General features: G+C 41.4%; 1 protein-coding gene and 1 long non-coding RNA gene across 9 annotated transcripts; one reads left to right on the top strand and one right to left on the bottom strand.

Moving 5' to 3' along the window:
• Positions 1-4,473: 4,473 nt before the first annotated feature.
• Positions 4,474-13,773, bottom strand: LOC129480666 (uncharacterized). Of its 8 annotated transcripts, XM_063637937.1 has the most exons (6): positions 8,556-8,722; positions 8,189-8,297; positions 7,152-7,223; positions 6,251-6,313; positions 5,959-6,116; positions 4,474-4,892 (listed from the first exon to the last, which is right to left on the bottom strand). In XM_063637937.1, exons 4-6 carry the CDS (start codon positions 6,302-6,304, stop codon positions 4,712-4,714), a joined length of 393 nt encoding a protein of 130 aa, XP_063494007.1. In that variant the 5' UTR covers positions 6,305-6,313; positions 7,152-7,223; positions 8,189-8,297; positions 8,556-8,722; the 3' UTR covers positions 4,474-4,711. The 8 variants fall into 8 exon arrangements, 6 of the variants coding, with proteins under 6 accessions (XP_063494007.1, XP_063494005.1, XP_063494004.1 ...); XM_063637935.1 differs by lacking the exons at positions 7,152-7,223; positions 8,556-8,722 and adding an exon at positions 13,752-13,773; XM_063637934.1 differs by lacking the exons at positions 7,152-7,223; positions 8,556-8,722 and adding an exon at positions 9,609-9,693.
• Positions 9,751-11,238, top strand: LOC129480667 (uncharacterized). Its single transcript, XR_008657096.2, has 2 exons — positions 9,751-9,841; positions 10,939-11,238. It is a non-coding gene; the product is annotated as an uncharacterized lncRNA (long non-coding RNA).
• Positions 13,774-24,126: the final 10,353 nt, after the last annotated feature.

The raw sequence follows: 24,126 nt of genomic DNA, 5'->3' as shown, positions 1-24,126 counted from the left end.
TAAGCCACTTTAGAAGACAGTTTGGCAGTTTCTTACAAACTAAGCATAGTCTTACCATACAATCCAGCAATCATATTCCTTGGTATTTACTCAAATGAGTTGAAAACTTAACGTCCACACAAAAACCTGCATGAGAGAGTTTATACCAACTTTATTTGTAATTGCCAAAACTTGAAAGCAACCAAGATATCCTTTAATAGATGGATGGATAAACAAATTTTTGTACATCTGTGCAATGGATTGTTACTTAGAGATAAAAAGAAGTGAGCTATCAAGCCACAAAAACACATGGAAGAAACTTAAATGCATATCGCTAATTGAGAGAAGCCAATCTGAATGGCTGCCTTACTGTATGATTCCAATTATATGACATTCTGAAAATGGCAAAACTGTGGACACAGTAAAAAAAAAATCAGTGGTTGCCTGGAGTTTGGAGGCAGGGAGAGACAAATAGGTAGCGTACAGGTGATTTTTAGGGCAGTGAAACGATTTTGTGTGATGCAGCAATGGCGGCGGCATGTCATGGTACGTTTGCTAAAACCCACAGAATATACATCAAGAGTGAATGTTAATGTAAACTGTAAACTTTACAGTTACAGAGTAAACTCTGTAAACTTTACTTAATAATATATTGATATTGATAATCAATTGTAATAAATGTAACATGCTAATAAAAGATTTTAATAAGAATAGGAGAAATGGAGTGTGGGGTTGGGGAGTGTGGGGTTGGTATGTGAGCACTCTCTACTTTAAACTCAGTTATTCTATAACCTGAAAACTGCCCCTCAATTATGCAATCTATTAAAGAACAAATCAACAAAATAAATAAAAATTTAAAATAATCAATGAGAATAAATTTTGAAGCAATATTCTCTCTATTTCTATATATGTTTCAAGTTTCTATAACAAATTTTTACAAAATATACATACCTAGATAGTCCACAGCTAGGAGTTTATCCTATAGAGCTATACGCACATATTGATCAAAGATTTACGTCAAAGGATTATGTACTATTGTCAGTAATAGCAAAAGCCAGGAAACAACTAAATATCCATTAACAAATAATTGGTTAAATAAATTATGCTTTTTTTACACATGAAATACTACAGAGCAGTTAAAAAGGGACAACTGGCCGGGCACAGTGGCTCACACCTGTAATCCCAGCACTTTGGGAGGCCAAGGCAGGTGGATCACCTGAGATTGCGAGTTCAAGACCAGCCTGACCAACATGGTGAAACCCCATCTCTACTAAAAACACAAAATTAGCCGAGTGTGGTGGCGCATGCATGTAATCCCAGCTACGCAGGAGGCTGAGGCAGGAGAATCACTTGAACTCAGGAGGCAGAGGTCGTGGTGAGACGAGAGCGCACTATTGCACTCCAGCCTGGGCAACAAGAGCGAAACTCCGTCTCAAAAACAAACAAAAAAAACGGGACAACTATATGTGCAGAACGTAAGTAAGCTCCGTGATAGGGAAGGTATCTTTGTTTTGTTGTTGTTCACTAATACAGCCTAAATAACCAGAATTGTGTCTGGCACCTGGTAGATACTCAATAGGTATCTGTTGAATAAATGAGTAGAGAATAATGGTTAAATTTTTTAAAAGCAAAGTAAAAACAATGTGCATATAGTTTGCTTATCATGATAGGTTGAAACACGAGGGCATCCCTCTTGACTAAGAGCTACACCAGATGTAGACTCTGATTTTCCATGGAGCTGGGAGCAGGAATAAAGGAAGCATGGTATTGGGTGGGATTTTTTTTTTTTTTTTTTTTTTTTTTTGAGATGGAGTCTCGTTCTTTCACCCACTCCGGACTGCAGTGGCGCGCTCTCGGCTCACTGCAAGCTCCGCCTCCCGGGTTCATGCCATTCTCCTGCCTCAGCCTCTCGGAGTAGCTGGGACTACAGGCGCCCACCACCACGCCTGGCTAATTTTTTGTATTTTTAGTAGAGACGGGGTTTCACCGTGGTCTCGATCTCCTGACCTCGTGATCCGCCCGCCTCGGCCTCCCAGAGTGCTGGGATTACAAGCGTGAGCCACCGCGCCCGGCCTGGGTGGGATTTTTTTAAATGAATCTGAACCATTTTCAACAAAATTACTCAAGCCTCTTAGTGTGTAGACTCAGCCTTAGAGTGGGCGATTATAAAAGTTCAAATGCATAATATTTTATGGTGAATACCAAGACTTACAATAAAACTTACAGTAATCAAGACACTGTGGGAATGACATAAGGATGGCCCTATGGAACAGAACGGAGAAACCAGAAAGAGATGCACACTTACGTGGTTATTTGATTTTTGACAAAGATGCCAAAGTAATCCAATGGGGAAAATCTCTTCAACAAAAAAACAAAAACAGAAACATCGTTTATATATGGGAGGAAAAAGAACTTCAATCTTCACCTCATACCATACACAAAAATTATTATATATTTTTTTGAGACGGAGTCTCACTTTGTTGCTCAGACTGGAGTGCAGTGGCATGATCTCGGCTCACTGTAGCCTCGACTTCTTGGGTTCAAGTGATTCTCCCACCTCAGCCTCCCAAGTAGCTGGGATTACAGGCACCCGCCACCATACCTGGCTAATTTTTGTATTTTTAGTAGAGACAGGGTTTCACCATGTTGGCCAGGCTGTTCTTGAACTCCTGACCTCAAGTGATCAACCCGCTTCAGCCTCCCAAAATGCTGGGATTACAGGCATGAGCCACAGCGCCTGGCCAAAAATTAATTTAGTATGGAAAATAGACCTAGTAAAAGTTAAAACTATGAAGTTTCTAGCTTAGAAGAAAACACAGGAGAATATTTTTGGTGACAGGGTATAGGCAAAAGTCTCCTAGGACAGAAAAATCAATCAACATAAAAGAAAAAAGTAAATCAATTAAACTTTAAAATTTAAAATACATCTTTTGAAGACACTGTTGAGAACATGAATAGGCTAGCCACAAAGTGGGAGAACATATTTGCAAAGCATATATATTGATAAAGGACTAGTGTCCAGAAGATATCAAGAATTCCTATAACTCAATAACAAAAGACAAACAACCCAAAACAGGGCATTTGTAGAGAAATAAGGTCCAAGTGATGTTCAGTGTGATGAAACAACCAGATACATGAGAAAAGAATTAATCCAGTAATACTATACAACCCTCATACTTTATCCAAACTCTGAATATAATGGAAGAATCATTTAATATTTCAAGAAGATAATATTAATTGGCATATAATTTGCCCATTAAAAAGTAAATTTAATATAAAAATAAATATTTCTATCTATGAATCTCATTCTAATTGACCATTAACAAAGTTTGGTAATAATAACTCACCAATAAAAAGCCACATTAAAAACTGTGTTACATATAGTTTATTTTTATTTCATAGCCTTTTAAAAAATATAAGCCACCTAATATTTTGAAAAACATACACAGAATAATCATTTAGCTGCCACAATATTACAAAAATAAAATGACACAGAATAAATTGCACAAGAGAATAAAATAATCTCTGCTGAGTCACTCTGACTAGGAACACATAATAGTCACTAGGAAGGTGAAGTGGAGCAGTACTGCCATTTCTTCATGATCAGTTATCACTAAAATCAATCACAGGAACTATTCCCAGGAGACCATTCCATTCACTATACAGGAATATGTGCAATATATAGATGTCAAGTTAACATCTTGAATTTAATTCCAAATACCATTCTCTCTTTTCCTCTGGGAGACAAGTTCAATGGCAAGCTAGAATAGTGACGACCATGGGACATCAAGCCCATGACTGACCCACACCTCTCCCAGCTGGTTCTACAACACAAGAAAGAGAATAAAGTATACCGTGCTATCTAACACAATAGCTAGTAGCCCCATTTGGCTATTTGAATTTAAATTAATTACAATTAAACAAAATTTAAATTTTCCTTCCTCAGTCACACTAGCCACATTTCAAGTGTTCACTAGCCACATGTGCCTAAATGGTTACCATATTGGACACTGCAGATATAGAACATTTCTGTCATCACAGAAAGTTCTTTTAGACAGCCCTGGATGTGGGAAGTGTCTCTTCTTTGCTTAGCTAGGATGTAGGCTGCTTATAGAAGCAGCTTTGAGAGGCAATTCTTCTCCCAGGATATTCCTAGACTGGTGGTGGAGTCACAGAAAGGAGTAAGGTAGCCTTTCTTTGCGTAGATTCCCCTCCTCCATGCATGAAAGTGATGGTCTTTTTATAGGAATCAAATACACAAACCCAGACTCCACCAAAATATAACTGACAGGAAAATTAGAGAGGAGAGAAATGATGCGGATGAGAGAGCAGCGTAATAGAACATTCTTTATCCTACACCAACCCTCCATAAAGAGGTTATGGCCACCAAGGAAGTGCACAGGTACCCAGGGCCCTCTAGAAAATCCTGATGTGGGACAAGGATATTGGCTGAGAGAGGTCAGTCCTGTCAAGAGTTTTGTGAGAACACCTGACATGCCTTCACTCTGCTCACTCTGTCAGAGGGGAGCAGTGCTGCTTGGAGCTTTGACAGTTGTGAAAGAACTGGAGTTTTGATCTTTTTGAACTTTATGCTCCTCTGCAACTGTATTTTGTAGCCAGGGCATAAAATGTTAGCTGTCCTCCCAAGATCCACCACCATCTTCTTCCTCATCAAGAGAAACTGGATTTTTGTCAAAGGCAGTTATATATCCAGCTACAAAAACTACATTTCTCAGACAATCTTGCAGATAGCAGTAGCCAATGACACAGTTCTGGCCAGTGAGATGAAGGCCAAAGTTATTGGGCTGCTGAGGAAGCTCTTTAAAAGGAAGTGGATTTGAAATGGCATGCCCCATTTTCTCTGTGGGCTTCCTCCTTCTTCTGGTGGGGAGCTGTGGGGACCATCTTGGAACCTGGAGGAAAAAGCCAAGGGAACCTCAGTAACCACCTTAATTAAGCCTGACACCCGTGAGCTGCTGAACCAGCACCAGCAGTTGCCTGCCTCTAATCTCCTTGTTCTGTGACAAAAGAACAAACCCTCTAATTTATTTACGCCGCTCTTCAGTCTCGAACTTCCTATTCCATTATCAAGATAAAAATTCATCTTGATTCCCAATAGGAAAGTGTGATTTTTCATCTGAAAGGAAAAGACATCTTGCTTGAAGAAACTGTACCTATTCAATAAATTCAAGTAACTTCAGAGTCATACTAATAAAACAAAAGTCACAGATAAAGGTTTTAGCTCAAATCCACCCATGTCTTCAGGATCCATCTATACAGACCAAGAATGGCAGAAATGTTTGGGCTCATTATATAAAGAGGCTACTATTAAGGAAAATAACAAGGTTTTTTTAACCTTAATCCATCAGAAAGCTTTTTCTGCATGCTTATTAGGTTCCGATTACTGGGTCTAACTGCCCTTCTGATAATCCAGCTTCCTGCATGGGAAGATGCTCATGACTCAGATACTTAATCAGATCATTATTAACCCATAACATTATTTGTTTTGTGTAGACAAAATAAAAAGTGGAGGACTGAGAAATTTATGTCACTGATTCAAGCAAACAAAAAAAAAACTACATCAAATATTTACAACTCAATTCTTAACCTTCCCTTTTATGTGACACAGACATCTGACAGTGACATTCTAATGATCCTAGAGTTTTAATTGTGGATTTAGCTTAAATATGCACAAATATCTCAGAGTAGCTGTAAAAATTAAAAACAAAGTACAGCACTGTGTAGATACCTTATGCATTACATTAGTATCTTTAGTATTCTAACAGTCTCTAGATTAGTAAGTGTGACTTAGAAAAAAAACAAACATTTCCCGCTATTCTAAACGGTTTAACCGTTTGCAAACTTTAAAATTTTGGTCATTTAAAATTTAACTCTATTGCACTGATTTTGAAACTATAGACAAAATTGGAAATATAGAATGTCAAACTAAAAATAGAGTATTTCATATTTTTTACTCACCTAGTTCCAAGTTTCCACCCCTGCAAGCGAACCAAAAACAAATCCTGGCACCTTGCCATTCCCAGAAAAGCCAGTGCATGGCACACTCTGGGTAAATTTTCTCTCTTATTCTGTAGAATCGCACCAGATGGCATCAGTTCTGCATCTACAGCTGTGCCCTAAAATTGAAGTTCAGACATAGGAATCTACTTTATTAGACATTTTAGATTTTGCAGGTGTGAGTGTGATGTCATTCTCATTCAACTTAAAATGGTTGTCTTGCCAAGTAGAACTGCAGATCCATTGCACTTACAAGTTCGGAAATTAGTGCAACAACCAAGATTGTCCTGATAAGATCTGAAGCCATTATGAACACCTGAAATTTAGAAACAATGATGAAATAATAACATTTGAAATAAAATACAAATATTACATAATAGAATTAGGACTCATTTCCTTATAATGTAAGAAATTCAAGTCACCTTCTAACATTGCCGAAAAATCACTAAAAACCTTTTTATTGAAAATAAAACATAGGAATCTTCTATAATCAAGTTACATTTATATAATAAGCAGTTATTTTAAATGTTCTTGACTTTTCAAGTGCTTTAATGTCTAGCTCATATTTATACAGTCTTTAAAAATAGATTTGGCACATAGTGATTGTCAGAACAGGGAATGGTCAGGGGATGGAGTAGCCAACATGTAGAATCCTGGAACCCAGACCATCGTGGGTGTCAGAGTATTTGATCTAAGCCATAAATGCATAAAGGTGGCCAAAATTGTGAGTTTGAAAGTAGTTCTAATTTGGGAGATCAGTCTATGTCAGGTCTTGGAAAAATGATGATTGAATAAATAAATAAATAAATAGCAAAAGACAGCTCATCTACAGGTGTCAAAGTTTCAAAAGCAGAGTCTCTAACAAAGCAACCGCAGGGCAGGAGATCAACAGCAGCAAGATCTAAGAGCAAATGTGAGTTACCTTAATTCCCAGAGCTTAGGGTCAAGTTCCAAGCAGAGGTTGAGTAATAGGAATAAATATTCGTTGTGGCCTGGATAAATGGGAACTTGGTCATTAATGAATTTGATTACAAGGAGTTAATAAAATGGCCCTGGATACAAGATAGAAAGGCACCTCTGTTTTCTTAGGAACCTGAGTCAGTAGAACCAGCTGAGAGATTGGATTAATACTGAGATGGTAATAAACTACTCACCCTGACTTTTCAATAGTCTCTTGTCTAGGAAGAATGATGGGCAGGTTAAACTCATGGATACCAGTGGTGCTGCTAGGAAGATTAAAGGATTGCAAACTCAAGAAGCCAAGCATGTGGTTAAAATAATTTCCATTCTGGTTATTCTAAAGTGTGAAATGATTGTTTTCAATCCTTACAAACAACTATAATTGCTAATTAATTACTCCCACACTCATCTTCAATGTCCATATTAACCATACAACCCTTTAACTAAATGCCACTGCAGAGATATCAACCAATTAGAGAACTATTGTTCAAAGCACAATACAAAATCACTGCAGTTAATTCAGGGAATTCAAACTGGGAATTCAAATCAAGTCTTACCATAACTCTGACAAAGAGGTGAGAATTTGCTCATACCATGATAATTAGAGTAAACCACTAACTTCATTAAGAACAGGCCTATTTGGGGAGAGTGAAATAGAAAGTCGGAAATGATCTGATGTCTTGGGCCAAAATTATTCACCTGAGACTATTCTTCCTTTGAAGCATTAAAATAATTGTCTTACACTTCACTTTTATATTATCAACTTAGGCAGACTTTAGTATTTCATTGTTTTTAGCTTCTCTATATGGTCTTTGTGTCTAAAATTAGTATTTTCAATACTATAGTTATGACTTAGCTTATCCCACACTGACATGACTAAACCCAAATCTTCCCTTACTGAAGATTGAGTATATCTGCATCACATATTTCACCCCATGAACCCCCGCACTGTTTTTCAAAAGAGCCGAATGATTATTAAAAGTGCAAACACTCCTGACATCTCATTCAAATTTCCACAATCCTCTACTAAGACACTAATTCTTGCAATGAGTTAGGAGTCAGTTTGGCTTTGTGGACCTGGTAGAAGCTCACCAGATTTGAGTGGGAGAGTGCCCTTTCCTTCCTTGTACCTATTTCCCCCATCCTGAACCAACATGTTTTTAGGCCCTGGATCTTTAGAAGTTTAGTCATAACTAAGGCCATCGTGAAACCATGCGTCATCTCAACTTACCATTTGCAGAAAGCTTCCATCTCCCGTTGTTCCAGCGGTCTTTTTGCAGGCCCAAACTGTCACTGCAGCTGTGGTCCTCTGTGAACCAGTCAAGGGCAGCAGCTCGGCTCTAGAAAGAGAGACGACATAAATCTAGGGAAAAGCTACTGAAGGATGAAGATATTTCCCAAGCTAACATTAGCGAGAGGGTACTTAGGGCATACTGGTACTCGAGTTTGCTCCTGCCCGCCCATCTTCTGCAAAAGCTCTAGTAATTTAACCTGAAACCACAGACCCGCCTCTCCGTCCTTTTTCCTGTTTCCCTACACTATGCAAACAGTACCTCTTTTAGCCGGCCCTCCATGCCATCACCCAAAATGTCACGTACCGGCCAACCCTAAGGCATCTTCCAAATGACTCTCAGTGTAACGTTCACCATCCGCTGTCCCAGATTGGAAACCTACCCTGCACGGCAATCCGCAGGCACTAACCGTGGTTGGTGGCTAGGATATGAGTAAGGATCACCGGCAGGAAGGGATTCCTCCCTCCAAAAGGGCGACTGAATCTTCTCTCCCCCACGCCCCACCCCAGCACCACCAGGCGAACCCCATTTACCATCTCTCAAAGCGCAAAAATATTTAAAGCAATATTTAAAATACTTCAAGTGCGCCCTGTTTCCTCCTGCCACCCGTCCCAAAGCCCACACAGTCTTTCTCAAAAATGTGGATATTCAGGATATTCGATTTTGTTCGAAAGTGCTAAACTGCATTATCCGAATAATTTACTTTTCCACTCCTTGGGTATAACTAAAATACAGTTGGACAGAAAAGAGCTTGCAGTTGGTCTAAGTCATTCCGGCTCCAAAGGGCGAATTCTCTTTTCGCCATCTCTCCCAGCCCTGGAACAGCTTAGGGTCCCTTCCGAAGAGCACATCGCCAGCCCAGACCGCATACACCCACCGTCCCTGGCACCCGAGCGCGCTGCAAGCCCCGGGCCTCCCACAGGAGCGGAGAAGCGGGTCCCTGCGCCTCACGCCGGAAGGGACCCGTCAGAGTCGCCGAGCCCCGCACCTGGAAGCTAGGAGGCCGCGAGGACGGAGAATCCAGGCGGAGACCCAGCTCAGCGCCCGCGCAGCTCGGTGCCCTCCCGCCAGTGCCCGCACTCGGGTCACACCGCTTGCTCTCGGGAGAAGCCCCAAGGCTCGCGGTGCACCGAGAGGCGCCCGGGCTGGAGCGCCCCGGCCGTGTTGGCCACGGAGTTCTTCAGCTGCTTGATGACCACGAAGAGCAGGAGGAAAAGTAAGAAGAGCAGGAAGAAGAAGAGCGCCAGGTAGAGCAGCAAGTTGAGTTCCCACTCCATGCTGGAGGCGCCGGCGCTCGCTGGCCCTGCGCGCTCGGCGCGGGCTGCAGCTGGAGGGCGAGCGCGCCGCCCGCACACCCACCTCCCCGCACTCCCGCCCCTCGCGAGGGCGTCCTGCTATGGGCGCCGACTCCGGGGTCCGTGCTTTGCCTCCCCCGGCTCCGAGGAAACGCGCCAAGGAGCTGAGGAAATCCGGCGCAGACTCGCCCAGCTGGCACCAGAGCCTTCCGCTTCGCCGAGATCCTCTCAGGTGCTCTTGAGGACGCGAGCGACTTCCCTAGGAGCGAACTTCCGCGGGCAGGGCCGCCAGAAGAGGTAACAGCTCAGTCTCCCAGGGGAGGTCGGGACTGGTGTTTTGCAAACGATTTAAAAGTTCCACCCCCAACATCCAGTAGGGTCCCTAGCCCCCTGCCTTCCCAATTAATTTATTTCGTTATATCCCTCCGTTACGCTTTCCGAAAGGACAGGGCATGTCATGGCCCAGAGAGCCAAAAGAATGAAAGGTGACAGTGAAGATGGGGTCTGAAAGGCTATGAGATGATTTCCTGCTATGAGATGTCTGAGTGAATTCCAGTTCGAGCTGCCTTGCTTTTCCGAGTAGCAGATGCATCCAGTGTTGAGTGTACTTTTCTCTGGACAACAGGTCATTTGGAAACGCATTAAGAATACAAAGTATTTCAGAAGTTATATAGCACAAAGCTTTCAAATATTGGCCTCAAATTCAGTTTATTTGGTGAAAAGAGGAAAACAAGTTTACTCAAAGTGTTTCTTGAGTCCCTAAAGCCTTTCTGTATCTGGTTGACGTGACCCAAAGCCCATATCGCGCAGCTTTGAAAACTGTTCAGTGTACCTATTACTGCAGAACAAATTACCCCCAAATTTAGTGGCTTCGAACAACATAAACATTGATCATCTCTCACAGTTTCTGTGGGTCCGAAATGTGGGAGCACTGGCTGGGTGATTCTGGTGTGGGGTTACTCATGAGGCTCCGTTCGGATGTCAGCCAGGTCTGCCTTCAGCTGAATGCTTGTGTGGAGGTGGAGGATCCACTTCCAGGGTGGCTCACTCACTGCTTGCCAGGTAGGGCTGGTTGTTGGTGGGAGGCCTCAGTTCCCTTCCATGGGTGCTTCCAACACAGCTGTGGGATTCCCCCAGAACAAGTGATGAAAGAAAACAAAGCAGAGGCTGCAGTGCTCTTAACCGCCAGCTTCAGAAGTCACGTGCCATCACTTCTGCAATATCCTACTGGTCACACAGGTCAGCCCTATTCAGGGTAGGAGTCCAAGGACACGAACGCCAAGGTGTAAGGATCACTGGGGCTCATCTTGGAGTCGGCTATGACAGCTGTTAATACAGCCAGTTATCATTGCCCATTTGTAGGCCTAACTTTATTTTATTCTTTATTTATGAAGATGCGGAATTGCCTCCTGGACTGAATTCTGGGGATGAGGCCTGACAACATCCCAGGTTGTAATAAGTGGCTGCTCCAGGGATGACAGCGGTTCAAAGAGACAGGGTGGTATGAAAACAGTCTGTGAACTGCCAGTCTCATGGACCCGATTCTAGTGTCAGCTCTACCTGTCAGGGGTCACTTTTGCTCAGTGACTCTCAGTCCCCTCATCTGTAACATGCCTTGCTTATCTTTCCCTTGGATTTGTTGTGAGGCTCAAAAATGAGCAAATGTTAAATAAAAATGTGTTTTGCTATATAAATGTCAGATACTGTTATTATTCTATTACGAAGGGCCCCCAATGCTACAAGCTACTGTACAAAATTTCCAGGCCCTAGGCCTCTCCATCAAGCATCTTAGTGCGTAAGTGAGAATCTTTCTTTCATTTTCTCTTTGTCTCTCTCTCAGTAACATTATATTGATCCACTTCATAGGCAGTGGTATGCTGGAGCTGGCTCATAATGACTCACAGGAGCTGATTGTTAAATTTTGTAAACCAATTTTTAAATTCCAGCTATTATTAAAAGTTAAATTATATAAACCTACAATTATGTTAACAACAAAGGTAATTAATACTCCAAACTCATCACTTTCTAATTATTTTATTAGGTTGGTACAAAGGCAATCACGGTTTTTGCCATTAAAAGCAAAAACCATGATTGCTTTTGCACCAACCTCAGTACTACATTTCACTGCTGTCTATGCACTTGAGGTTATTTACATCTGTTGTAGCTGTGTGGTGAAGATGCTGCATAGTGGTATGTTACTGCGCATCTCTTCCCAGCTGTGTTCAGTGCTGTCATGTTGGTAGCTTGAAATTAGCCATGATGAGTGGGTTTGCCTTGAGAAAATGGACAAATGCTACAAATCAGGACCAGGGAGGCAGTTGTTACATTAACCAGCACAACACTGCTCGTGGGGCTATTGAGAGAGATTTGAAGTCTTATACAAGTTTAGCAAAGATTTGTGATTTTTTTTTTGACTGCCCAGAATCCACACACCTCCACTCTAAGCACCACATGTTCCTACGGATGGAATTCTCCATTTTATGTAATCTTGGCAAGAAGACAGATCCCAGTGCCTACTTTCCCTTGCCACCTCCTGTTACGGAAACCAAGGGGATCAGATATATCTTTTACCCACTCCTGATACAGTGTGGGGAGGAGGGCAGGAAGAGCTATGCCAGAAACTTAGCTAAATATCCTTGTCTCCAGGACTCTGAATCTTGGGAGTTGACAGAACAGGAGGAATGTTCGGAAGTCAGATGCATCCCCGTTGCACAGGCAATCTGAGCGCCACAACAGTCCCAAGAGTGACCTAGGCATGGCTACTGCTGCTTGCCTCGACAGCATCCTCAACTCCTGGCCCCGACTGGGCCCTCCTGCTTTATTTCCATTCCGTAACTTTCCAATGGCTTTCCAGGAAATCTTGCTGCGAGGCAGAGTGGTTAGCGCCAGTTTTCAAAAGAGAATGCTGACCAATTAAGAAAGCATTGCTTAAGTACTTCGCACATGTTAAGCACTCTTAATTAACAAGGTGTTTGGTAGGAAAGGCATGTGATTTGGCACACTGCCATCCAGATATCCAAGCTATCGAAGGATGAAAATTGAAGCATGGAGAGGTTAAGCAACCTGCTGAAGACCACACAGCTGGCAAGTGTCAGGAGAGGGATGTGAACCCAGGAAGTCTGGCTCCAGAGCCTGCACTCCCAACCCTCATGATTGTACTGCCTCACAGGGAAAAGTATACTTTTGCGTGCATGACCATCAAATTAATCACCATATTTTTTCTTTTGAGCGTCAGACTAAAAAGAAACACATTTCAAGAGACATATGCCTTCTGCATCTCAGCTCCTGCTTTTGAAATCTTGAAGGTCAGAACTTCAAATGAGCCAGTGTTTGCCTGCAGAATGCTGTGGGAAAAGGCCAACGGATGAAGGTTTTATGTTGCCAAGCTCAAACCCATGTCAGCCTTTCTAACCATAACTATTTAGATTATCCACTTATCTGAGCAGCTTAAATGGATTTATAGGTTATAGGTGTTAACTAATAAATTCTTATATTCACTCCATAGAATTTGTATTTAAAATAATATTGCTGCCACGAAAAATAACATATTACTTTTAGTGGATGCTCCCAATGTTTTTCAGCCTCTGGTCATATTTATGTACCTCATAAAAGGCTCTGAACTTCAGTTTATATTGTACAAATGACTTCATATGAATAAAGCAGAATCTTTCTCTTCCTAAAGATGCACATTAATGGAAATTCATAGAAAGAAAACCCAAGCATTTTAAAAAGCAGAAAGGATACTCACTATAGATAAGAGCATAGCTGCTTCCAGCAACTAAAAGATGCACAAATGGGTAGGTGGAAGGAGCTGTGTCACTACAATCACATACGACTGCCCACAGTGTGGACCACACATACACTCCCACTAACATCGTGCCTCATCCCCCACTCAGAGTTAGACTTCATGCATCTTTCATCTTCTCAGTATCCTCCCTGTGGGTCTCAAAACAACTAGATGTTGCCCCGGAGCTGCCCAAGGTCTTAGCCTAGGGACCTCTATGGCATGGGCAAGATGAGGGTTCCCCTTCCCTTTTCCCACCTTGTTCCTCCCCACTCTCACCTCTTATAGGAAGCAGGTATTTGATCATAACAAGCATCATAGATATGTGTCTTGTAAATGTGCTTCTCTAAAGTGTCTAAACACCTAAGAAGACACCCAGAAAGGGCTGTAAAAATCTACTGTCACAATCCTACCGGGACTTACCTGTTGTGGGCACCTGGAGGATGGAAGCCGCTTCCCCAGGAGAAGGGCAGGATAAGAGTGGGAGACAAGAGAAAAAGAGATTTCCAGGCACCTGTCTAAGGCTGACTCAACTTGGCCTGACATGAACCCCTCCAAAAAACAAAGAATTGTTTTGCAACATGCTCTGGACTTGAGATGTGTTGTTAACCTGGCTAGTAAGACAGGTTCTTAAGTAACAGCACACCTTCCCTGGTGCTGCAGGCCATAAGAATTGAGTGACCCATAGATGATTTTTGCTTAGATGAGATCACCTTAAAGCACCCATGCATGTGCTGGAGATGAGGTCCATACGCCTTGGAAGCTTCTGGGCCCTAGGACACTGTCCTGGCTAGTTAGGACCTGAATCAGCCCCAATGATCTTGGTGACTCTAATGGCCCAGAAATATCCCAGCCATACTATTCACGCCTCTGTGGCACCTCATCTCCCTTGCTTCTGCCCCGTACATGAAAACACCACCATGTTCATTTCTGTGGAGGAGATACAAACTGGGCCTCTTTGAAATTGCTCCTTGTTTATACTCTTTATCACCCCTACAACCCTCTAGATCAGAATTAGAAAGTCTAAGAGAATGTTCGCTGCTATGGGAGAACAGAAAAGTGAATTGTTCTGCCTGAGGGTGTTGTATAAAGTTCATCAGCTGTTACTGTAACACCCCATGATAGGATTTGCTCTTTACACCTTCACCTCTTCCCAGATCCCACCCTCAAATGAATGACTTCAGCAGTTATACAGTGCATATACAATGAGATGCTCTTCAGGAAATAAGTAAAACTTATGTGATAAGCTATTTAAATTTCATGTAACCACTTAGGAATTCTAGTGAGAAGGAAGTAAGGAAGGGTGGGAGGAAGGGAGAGAGGGAGAAAAGGAGAAAGGGAGGGAGGGAAGACAAAGAAAAGAAATCTAATGAAGAAATTTGTTGGAGGGATATGTGGGAGATAGTCCTATGTGGGTAGCCCTTGAAATCCAGAATTCACCACTAAGAATAGTTCTGTGAAAAATACTCTGGATTCTGTCCTTGATTTAGAATGTCTTTAAACACAGCAGAAGATACACTAAGTCTGTTCAATATTGGAAAAGAAAAATATTAAGTGACAGATTGTAATTGCAGCCAAATGCTATATCTTCAGTTTTGATTCTGCAGTAAATTAGCAGGAACAGTGAAAAAAGTCGATGTGACTGTGGCCAACCCTGGACTTGATCAATACTATGTCATGTAGCAAAATAAAGAATCTGAGCATTATCGAGCAATGTATCTTTTGTTCAGGGTAACTTTAATGGCAGTGGAGAAACTGTTGCTGCTGATGACAGGTCTGCAAGCTCCTGCACGAGTTGATGATGAAGAGCGTTGAGCTTGCACACACACACAAGACAAAAATTGGGCAGTCCAGAGGGGGAGAAGGAATTAATAAAAGTAGATTTTGTCTGTAACTCCTACATCCTTAGTGAAACACCAGCTTGTGAGATCTAACCACCTCAACACCTAGGGCTTGAGCTCCCAGACCTCGTGACCCAATCTGCCTTCCAGACATGTGCAGGTAGACACTGTGGCATAGACTGGCAGCAAACACACTTGGGTTCCAGTGCCAGCTCTAGATACTCGACCTTGTACTACACCATATACTGTAGTGCTGCAAGTGGCAACAAGACTTTATTTAGGTATCTACCTCTTCTCCATGCATCCCATGTGACTTAGACGAAACCGTTCCAGGGAAGTGGGTCCAGAATGGTCTAAAATGCATTCAGGGAATATGAAGATTTTTTTTTTTTTTTTTGTCCAGGAGGGCACATCTGATGTAAATTGATCTAATCTAATTGAAGTATTACAGTGTCTCACAAAGAAAACAAAACCACCGTAAGTATCTAAAGTAGGGGAATTTAATACTGTTTAAACTAGTAAAATTACTTACAAGGCTGTTGAATGGTAGAAGGAGTAAAAAGGAGACAGTAAGTTTACCACAAGATTGTAGCTCTCCTGGACTAGAGAAGCAAAGGGGAAAATGGGATTACACAGAGCCCAAGATCGCTGGGTCAGGAAAGCCCCCACAGTGTCTATGGCTGCTGCTGCCAGTGGAGAAGTCAAACCTCCCAACTGGATCCAAGGACTGGGCTCACCAGCCACCTCCCAAGACACCACCAGAAGCCAGGAAACAAAGAAGTCTTCTCCCTTCCTCTCATCTTCCAACCTCCTGGCAGTGCCTCCCATTATGACATTATCTAATGGGAAGCTGGGTGCTAGGCTCTCAGCAAAATGGTCCAGAGGAGAGAAGGGCAAAAATGAAGCTGAAATACAACAGGCACTACCCAGCACAGGAAGTACACATGATCCACGCACTGGGGAGAAGGTTCTCTCTCATGCATGTCAAATATAAGTAAATAAGAATGGCAGCCCAGTTTCTGGTGGCAGCCACCTTATGTCCATGGGGAGAACCAGCCACAGCTGAATTGATAAATGGCACGTCAGAGAGAACCTGCTTCCTGATGGCACTATTGGGCCAGTAAATCCATCAATATTGAAGGTTTGCCTACTTCTGGGCATTCTATTTCGTACAAAAATGCATTTCATTATTGTTTAAGCTGGTTTGAGTTTGATTATTTTGAACTGCTGGAGGCACCCTAAGATACATTCAAAAGCCTCAGTTTTCTTATCTGTCAAATGGGGCTAATAGCATGATAATGACATCTACTTGAATAAGGGTGTTGTAACTGTTAAGTGGAATAATACATGTAAAGCACCTGGCATTTAGTAGGCACCTAACAAATTGTGGTTTGTATTACTATTATTACTATCATTTTTAATGGAGGTAACAATATTTCTAACTGTGTTGCCATGCAAATATAGCTTAATAATAAATGTGGTCAGCCACTCCAGGCCAGCCCTCCATCCCTGCCACATAAAGCTTTCCATGCTGAGGCCTTCATACCACCATCCACCACACAGTCTCCACCTTCCTTTTTGCCTCCTCGTAAGAACACTGGAGCCACCACCAGGACTTGGAGACTGGATCAATCTGGAGCTCTTCATCTCCCACGACTCTACTTTCCATACCTCACTATGGAAGCAGTAGGATGATGTGGAAAGGAACCATGCTAAGAAACTGTAAAACAGCAGAACCAATAAGGTGACCTAATCTTCAGATCATCGGGAAACCAGACCATGAAACTAGGAGCATAAGCCCAGTACAAAGGAGTATGTTTACATTTTTTAAAGTATTGTGTCTTTACTGAAATTATCTAAATAGCCCACTGAAATTACCCAAATTACGAAACAACCCTGGGTTGTGTGACTTTCTTGAGACTCATTATGTGAATGAGCAGGTGTAAGCAGCTTGCATTAAGTGGCCATAGAATCTGGCATGTGGAGCATCTCTTTGACAAGCCCATCCCAGGCTTGAGGCTGGGAACTCATGGCCATGGGGTTGACTTTCCATGGTCACCAATATACTACACACATCTTTGGATTATCTTCACTCTTCCTATAGACTGTACCAAACCATCTACCTGTTTTTCCCTTCAATATTTGTATCATTCATTTCAATAAAGTAAGTTGCTACCAGAAAAAAAAGGAAGGAATGAAACCCTAGACCCAAACTCATTGAGGGGATGGATTTGAGGTTTCCTCCTGTCTCTCCTCCTTGGACCAGGCCAATGATTAAAACTCTTTCAACCAAGAGTGTCAGCTCATGCCTGTAATCCCAGCACATTGGGAGGCTGAGGCAGGTGGATCACTTGAGGTCAGGAGTTTGAGCCCAGCCTGGCCAACATGGTGAAACTCCATCTCAATTAAAAATACAAAACAGCCGGGCGCGGAGGCTCACGCTTATAATCTCAGCACTTTGGGAGACCGAGGCGGGCGGATCACGACGTCAGGAGATCGAGACCACGGTGAAACCCCTTCTCTACTAAAAATACAAAAAAATTAGCCGGGCGTGGTGGCGGGCGCCTGTAGTCCCAGCTACTCGGAGAGGCTGAGGCAGGAGAATGACGTGAACCCGGGAGGCGGAGCTTGCAGTGAGCCCAAGATTGCGCCACTGCACTCCAGCCTGGGCGACAGAGCGAGACTCTGTCTCAAAAAAAAAAAAAAAAAAATACAAAATAGTAGCCGGGCGTGGTGGCACGTGCCTGTAATCCCAGCTACTCAGGAGGCTGAGGCATGAGAATCGCTTGAGCCTGGGAGGCAGAGGCTGCAGTGAGCTGAGATCGCGCCACTGCACTCCAGCTTGGGTGACAGAGTGAGGCTCTGTGTAAAAAAAAAAAAAAAAAAAAAAAAAAAAAAAAAAAAAAACCACGAAGGAAGGAAGGTAGTTAGTTCCCAAATGATTCTGATGATTAACTAGATGTGGGAATCACTATTCTAGTTCAACTTCTTTATACTGCAGATAAAGACCTTGAAACCTAATGAGAATAAGTGACTTACCCAAAGCCAGACACACAGGAAGTACAAAAGTGAAAACTGCAATTCAGGTTGAGTGTCTGGTAGTTATGTCCTTTCCACCAATTGAGAATCCCTTTCTTTTCTTTTTAAAGTATGTAGCAGTTTTCCTATAGTTAGAATTGTTTTCAAAATGGTAATTTTGCCTCTGGATTAGAATTAATTAAAACCCACATTGAACTTTTAAAAAGTTATTAATTCACAATATAATAGACTGCAACGTTTTATCTAAGAGAACTCAAAGAAATGAATTCTTCAAAAAATAAGACAATTACAATTTTTCAATCAAAAATAATATTAATGATTTTTTAAAATTTAATGAATATAATGTGTCTTAATTACCACAGTACCTGGAAGTTCTGCAAATGAATCACTCACTTGAAAGGTTTTGAATAAAGCTAACCTTCTCCTGTCTGTGTTAGATCTTCTCCATATGCCTTTCAGGTCTACCCTCCACCCTGCTGTGTGTCCCATCAGCTCATATTGATTAGCCACCCCTTGCCCTACACTTTCTGCTAGGCTTTCTCCAACGGCGGCACCGTTGAAGGATGGAAGCAGAGAGGGGTTGTGGTATTTATTCCCTGGCCCCTCCCTGCTAGGCTGAAGTTAATCATAGCCAACTCCCTCCTCTAGAGTCCTCAGTGTCCAGTAGCTGCTGATCTCATCAGGTTCCAGTACCCACCTTCTCCCTTTGCCTCTTTGAGATTATGGATGGTAACAGTTTCCTGCTGTTGCTGTCATCCCTTCATTACCATCTGCTGTGAACTAATTGTTTACTATAGTCTGAATATGTCCCCACTCAAAAATTCAGGTGTTGTCAATGTGAGAGCATTAAGAGGTGAGGGTTTAAGAAGTGATTAGGTCATGAGGGCTCCTCCGCCATGAGTGGAATTAAAACTCTTACAAAAGAGGCTTCTTGCAGCATTCATTTGGCAAGCTTGCCCTTCCACCTTCTGCCCTGCTGGGGCACAGCGTTCCTCCTCTCAGGAGGATGCAGCCCTCACCAAACAACCAAACTGCAGCACCTCGATCTCGGACTTTCCAGCCTCCAGAACGGTGAGAAATACATTGATCTTCTTTATAAATTACCCAGTCTCAGATATGTTGTTTCAGCAGCACAAAACAAACTAAGATAATATTTGTGTCCCCCTGCCCTAATTCATATGTTGAATCCTAATCCTGGATGCATAGGAGGTGGACCTTTGATAGACGATTAGGTCATGAGGGCAGCACTCTCATGAATGGGATGAGTGCCCTTAAAAGAGACCACAGAGAGCTCCCTCACCCCTTCTAACATGTGAGGACACAGTGACATGACAGCCATCTATGAACCAGGAAGTGGGCCCTCACCAGACACATAATCTGAGGGCACCTTGACCTTGTACTTCCCAGCCTCCAGGACTGTGAGAAGTAAGTTGTTTAAGCCACCTAGTCTATAGTATTGTTGGTACAGCAGCCCAAACAGAGTAAGACACCATCTCTTTGATCACCCCTTTAGAGGATGCCTGGCTCTTGGCAGGCCCCTGAGTGATACTCCACTCAGGCATTTCTCTTTTGCCTCTGCATCCCTTCAGGGATGGCATTCTAGATGGCTCCACTGTGAATTAGCTGTGTGTCTTCAGGAAAATTATTTAACCTTTCTGACACTAAAGTTCATCAACAGTAAAAATAAAACGTTGCAGGATTGTTTTAAGAATCAAATGAGATATTTATGTGAAAGCATTTTATAATGATAATCTACTACATTAGAGGTAAAACCAATGATCAACGTTTGTTTTCAATTTTATTAATTTTTATATATAGAAGTACATTGTTGAAACTTTCCCGATTTCAAAAAAATTCAGTATATTAGGCGACTTAAAGAGAAGCTATTTTATGTACAAATGATGATATGCCTATGCAGTAAACTGAGGAACTAATATTGACTCCATCCCTACTGTCTGGTAAAACAATTTCACAGCTTTTTCTGTGGAAATTGTGAATCTGCTTGTGTGATGACCTTGATAGAGGGGGTGTTTACATCATCCAGGTGGTCTCCTAAAATATTTGGAAACATTATAATCCAGTTGATTTGCATCTAGGTAAATGTTTCCTGTAGACAGCATTTTTTCTTTTCTTTTTCTTTCTAAACATGGTAAAATATACTTAACATAAAATTTACCATCCTACTTACTTTTAAGTGTATAGTCCAGTGGTATTACATATATTCTCATTCTCGTGCAACATTACCACCATCCATGTCCAGAATTTTTCCATCTTGCAAAACTGAAACTCTATGCCCATTAAACAACTGCCCATTTCCTCCTTCCTCCAGCCTGTGGCAACAGCCATTCTAATTTCTGTCTTTATGAATTTTACTACTCTAGGTACCTCATATAAGTGGATTCAGTAACTTTCTTTTCTGTGACTGGCTTATTTCACTTAGCATAATGTCCTCAAGGTTCATTCATGTTGCAGCATATGTCTGAATCTCCTTCCTTTTTAAGGCTGAATAATATTATGTGATGGTTAATTTCATGTGTCAGTTGCACTGGGCCCTGGGGTGCCCAGACATTTAGTCTAACATTATTCCAGGTGTGCCTGTGAGGGTGTTTCTGGAGGACATTAACATTCTCCTATTGGTTCTGTTTCTCTGGAGAACCCTGACTAATACATATTCCATTATTTGCATATGCCACTCTTGTAGATATATTTTATTTTGATTAAAACTAAGGTTTCACCATATGATCTAAAACATTAAAGTAATCTATTTTAGTCGTAAGTTATAGGAAAGCATACACATATCCCTCCTGGACTATTTCCTGTAGAATTTAAGTATGTTAACATAGAAAGCCACGATGCTGTTTTGCACGTATGAATAATATTTCTATTTAGTTTTCTATATTTAGAGAGGCCAGTTCCACAGTCGCTAAGGTATAGGCTTGGTATGATTGCCTCCGTAATATGTCATGTTAGAAGGCCCACTGTCATGAATACCAATTGTAATTTACAACAGAAACTCTTGATGAGAGATTCTAAGGCCTCTAGTTGGAAATACATCTGGAAATTAATTTTGCCATCCCCATCATAAACCAGCTATCAAATGACTGCCTATCCAAGCCTCCCTCTGGCTTTTGTATCAGCCATCTGGAAGCCACTGTGAATCTATCCAAGGAATCTTCTAACTCTCCCCTCTGAAATCATTATTCCCGATTAGAAGCTGCTGGCTTGGAGAGAGAGGCAAGGACTCTTTTATCACTTTAAACTTACGTGCTTTGTTGTAGCTTAGTGGCTCTGAACACCTAAACACCAAGATGATCAGCATCATAGAGATAGCCAACTTGAAAGCATTTTTTCAAAAATTCAAAAGCTATGGTTATAAATTCACCAACAGGAAATTGTCTTACAGTTGTTGTGTTTTTTTAATAACCTGTGAATCATTGTAAAAAGAAAATGTTCTGGGTGCTTGCGAAACTTGTGTTATTTGAACACTAATACCATCTTGAGGTTTTGTTTTGCTCCATCACAAATACTGTTGGTTGAACTAAGTGATGCTATGATAGTCATTACTCAATAATGGAAGAGAGGACTTGTGACATCTGAAGAAAATGCGTATTCCTTGTCATTTGTACACATCTGGCTCTTGTGTGTGGCCCCTCATAATCATGACCTCTTCAAGTGCTGTATGGCTGAGCTGGTGGGCTATGATTTTCACCATGCATCACCAAGAATTATGTTTCTCCACCCACCCCAGCTGTGGTTGAACCGTTTCTCACCTTTAAGAAGAAATGAACACACAACTCATTATACGAAGCTCAGCACCTGCTACTTACATATTTTTCACATTTAATGTTTTCATCTATCCGGTGTATCTTGTCAGATGAAAAAGTATTTGCAAGAGGAAAACAGCTATATATCAGTTTCATCATTTTGTTGATGCCTTGGTTATATTTACCAGTAAGACTTTTCCTCCTTCTCCAAATTTCTTCAGATTTTCTGGTGTTGTGGAAAGAGTATTGGTTGAAAACTTCAGAGCCTGGATTCTCACCATCCCCTGCCAGCATAAGCCATACAACATCGCACATGTCTTTAACTTCACTGTGGTTCTGTTCCTCAAATTGGGGGATTAAACATAATTATCTCCAAATCCCTTCTAGTTCCAAAATTCAAATAGCTTATCATTTTTTACTGCCAAAACAAGGGATGGTGGAAGAGAGAGATTATCGGAATGAGTTGCTGCCAGCTGCCAGGATGACAGAGTAGGTGGGGAACCCAGACTGCTTTCTTTCAGGGGAGTCATTGGCTCCAGGAAGGGCCTCTGACACATTTGCAGAAGAGGTTCCTTCACGGCTCACTGCTCATTCCAGCCACGACTTTATTCCTTTTATTAATACATGAAGTAAGTGGGGTTATTCATGTGTCACCTACATATCACACATTTTCACTGTGTGCAAACCACGAACGGGACTCAGCACAACATGTTGTTTCCCTCATGGAGAAAAATCACTCCACAAAGCACGACTGAACAATGTAGAGAGCACCTGGAGTTGTCTCCTTTTCATAACCTTTCTTCCCCAGCAAAGTTGTCACTTCTCCCTCCTTTCCTTTCTTTGTTATGCAGGAAACCTAGGTGCCAACCTGAGCTAATTTCTACCTGTAGGTTTATCAAATTGCCTTTTAAATAAAATTGCCTCTGCCCCCAAGGAATTCTCCTACTAGCTGAGAAGATATTTTTCCCCTGAGTATTACACGTACCTCTTCAACTTCTCTGATCCAGCCCAAACCATTTCCAAGTAGAAAAGGATGGAAAGAAAGAAAGCTATGTTGATAAGACCTCCCACCTGTGCTTCTGAGGACAGGGCTTCATGCACTGTGTGATGGCATGCAGTTTTTAGTCTCTTTCAGATTCTTTATTCAAATAAATAAAAATTCATTTGTACAGGCTTAAGAATGAAACTTTCCCCATCTCTACCACCCTGAGAAAAAGGCTTCTCTTCGTCTTTATTTAATTTTGAACAAAAATTGTTCTTATCTTACAAATGCCTTTTTAAATACTAAAGAGCATTAATAGAGCATTTTTTGTTATCAAGCAGCTGACAATCCATTATTTTATATCTTCTTTAACATCATAATAATTATTTCACAACAGTCTTATAAAGCTATTACATTTGGTATGCTATTTGGTATTTATGCATTTCTAATGAGATTTACAGATTTAGTCTGCCAAAGAAATAATGTGATATTTGCTCCCAGCCTCAACACAAGCAGAATACTAATGTGAAGAATGACTATTTTGTCTACCATCCTGTGATAAACTATTGATAATCATAATTGTAAAATAATTGATACATAATGGCAATGTGTTTCTACTCTATGAGCTGTGTTTTCTTAATACTATGAAATTAAATTGTGAAATAAGCCTTGTAGAGATGTCAAAATCATACTCTCCTAGTGAAATACATAAGGGATAAAATAGTACTATGTCCTTTCACTGAACTGTTAAATAAAGACAGTCTTTTTCTAAAGGAAATATACAAATTGTTCAAACTTATCACAGCAGATTCAACTTTGTCAAAATTTAACAGTTATTAATCTGGTATGTCTAGTATTTTTTAAAGGCATATTGTGGAAAACATTGTTTCATAGTAAATTGCGGTGACTTAGTCCCTGAGGTCTGGAGCCAGCTGCCTAAATTAATAAATCTTGGCTTTACTCCTAACTACCATGTGATTTCAACTACTGGTGAGTCAATTGCCTCATCTATAAAATGGAGGTAATAATATTACTCTCATCATTGGGTTATTGTGAAGATTAAATGGTTTAATACATGTAAAATGCTTAGAACATTGTCAAGAACGTAATAAGTGCTCAATAATGGTTAACTATCCCATTCTTATTGTTAACATGTCGCAAGTCAGTGTATT

Source organism: Symphalangus syndactylus, chromosome 4, assembly GCF_028878055.3.
Source record: "Symphalangus syndactylus isolate Jambi chromosome 4, NHGRI_mSymSyn1-v2.1_pri, whole genome shotgun sequence".
Classification (NCBI taxonomy): domain Eukaryota; kingdom Metazoa; phylum Chordata; class Mammalia; order Primates; family Hylobatidae; genus Symphalangus; species Symphalangus syndactylus.
Note: the sequence above shows the minus strand (reverse complement) of the source record. Positions and strands in the feature narration are given on the sequence as shown.

Excerpts from the sequence above, each read along its gene's own strand:
- LOC129480666 (XM_063637935.1), bottom strand. Across the intron at positions 6,117-6,250 it reads TTGCACTAATTTCCGAACTT|GGCACAGCTGTAGATGCAGA; the intron begins GTAAGTGCAATG and ends CTTCAATTTTAG. Across the intron at positions 4,893-5,958 it reads GGGTGGAAACTTGGAACTAG|GTTCCAAGATGGTCCCCACA; the intron begins GTGAGTAAAAAA and ends TTTTTCCTCCAG.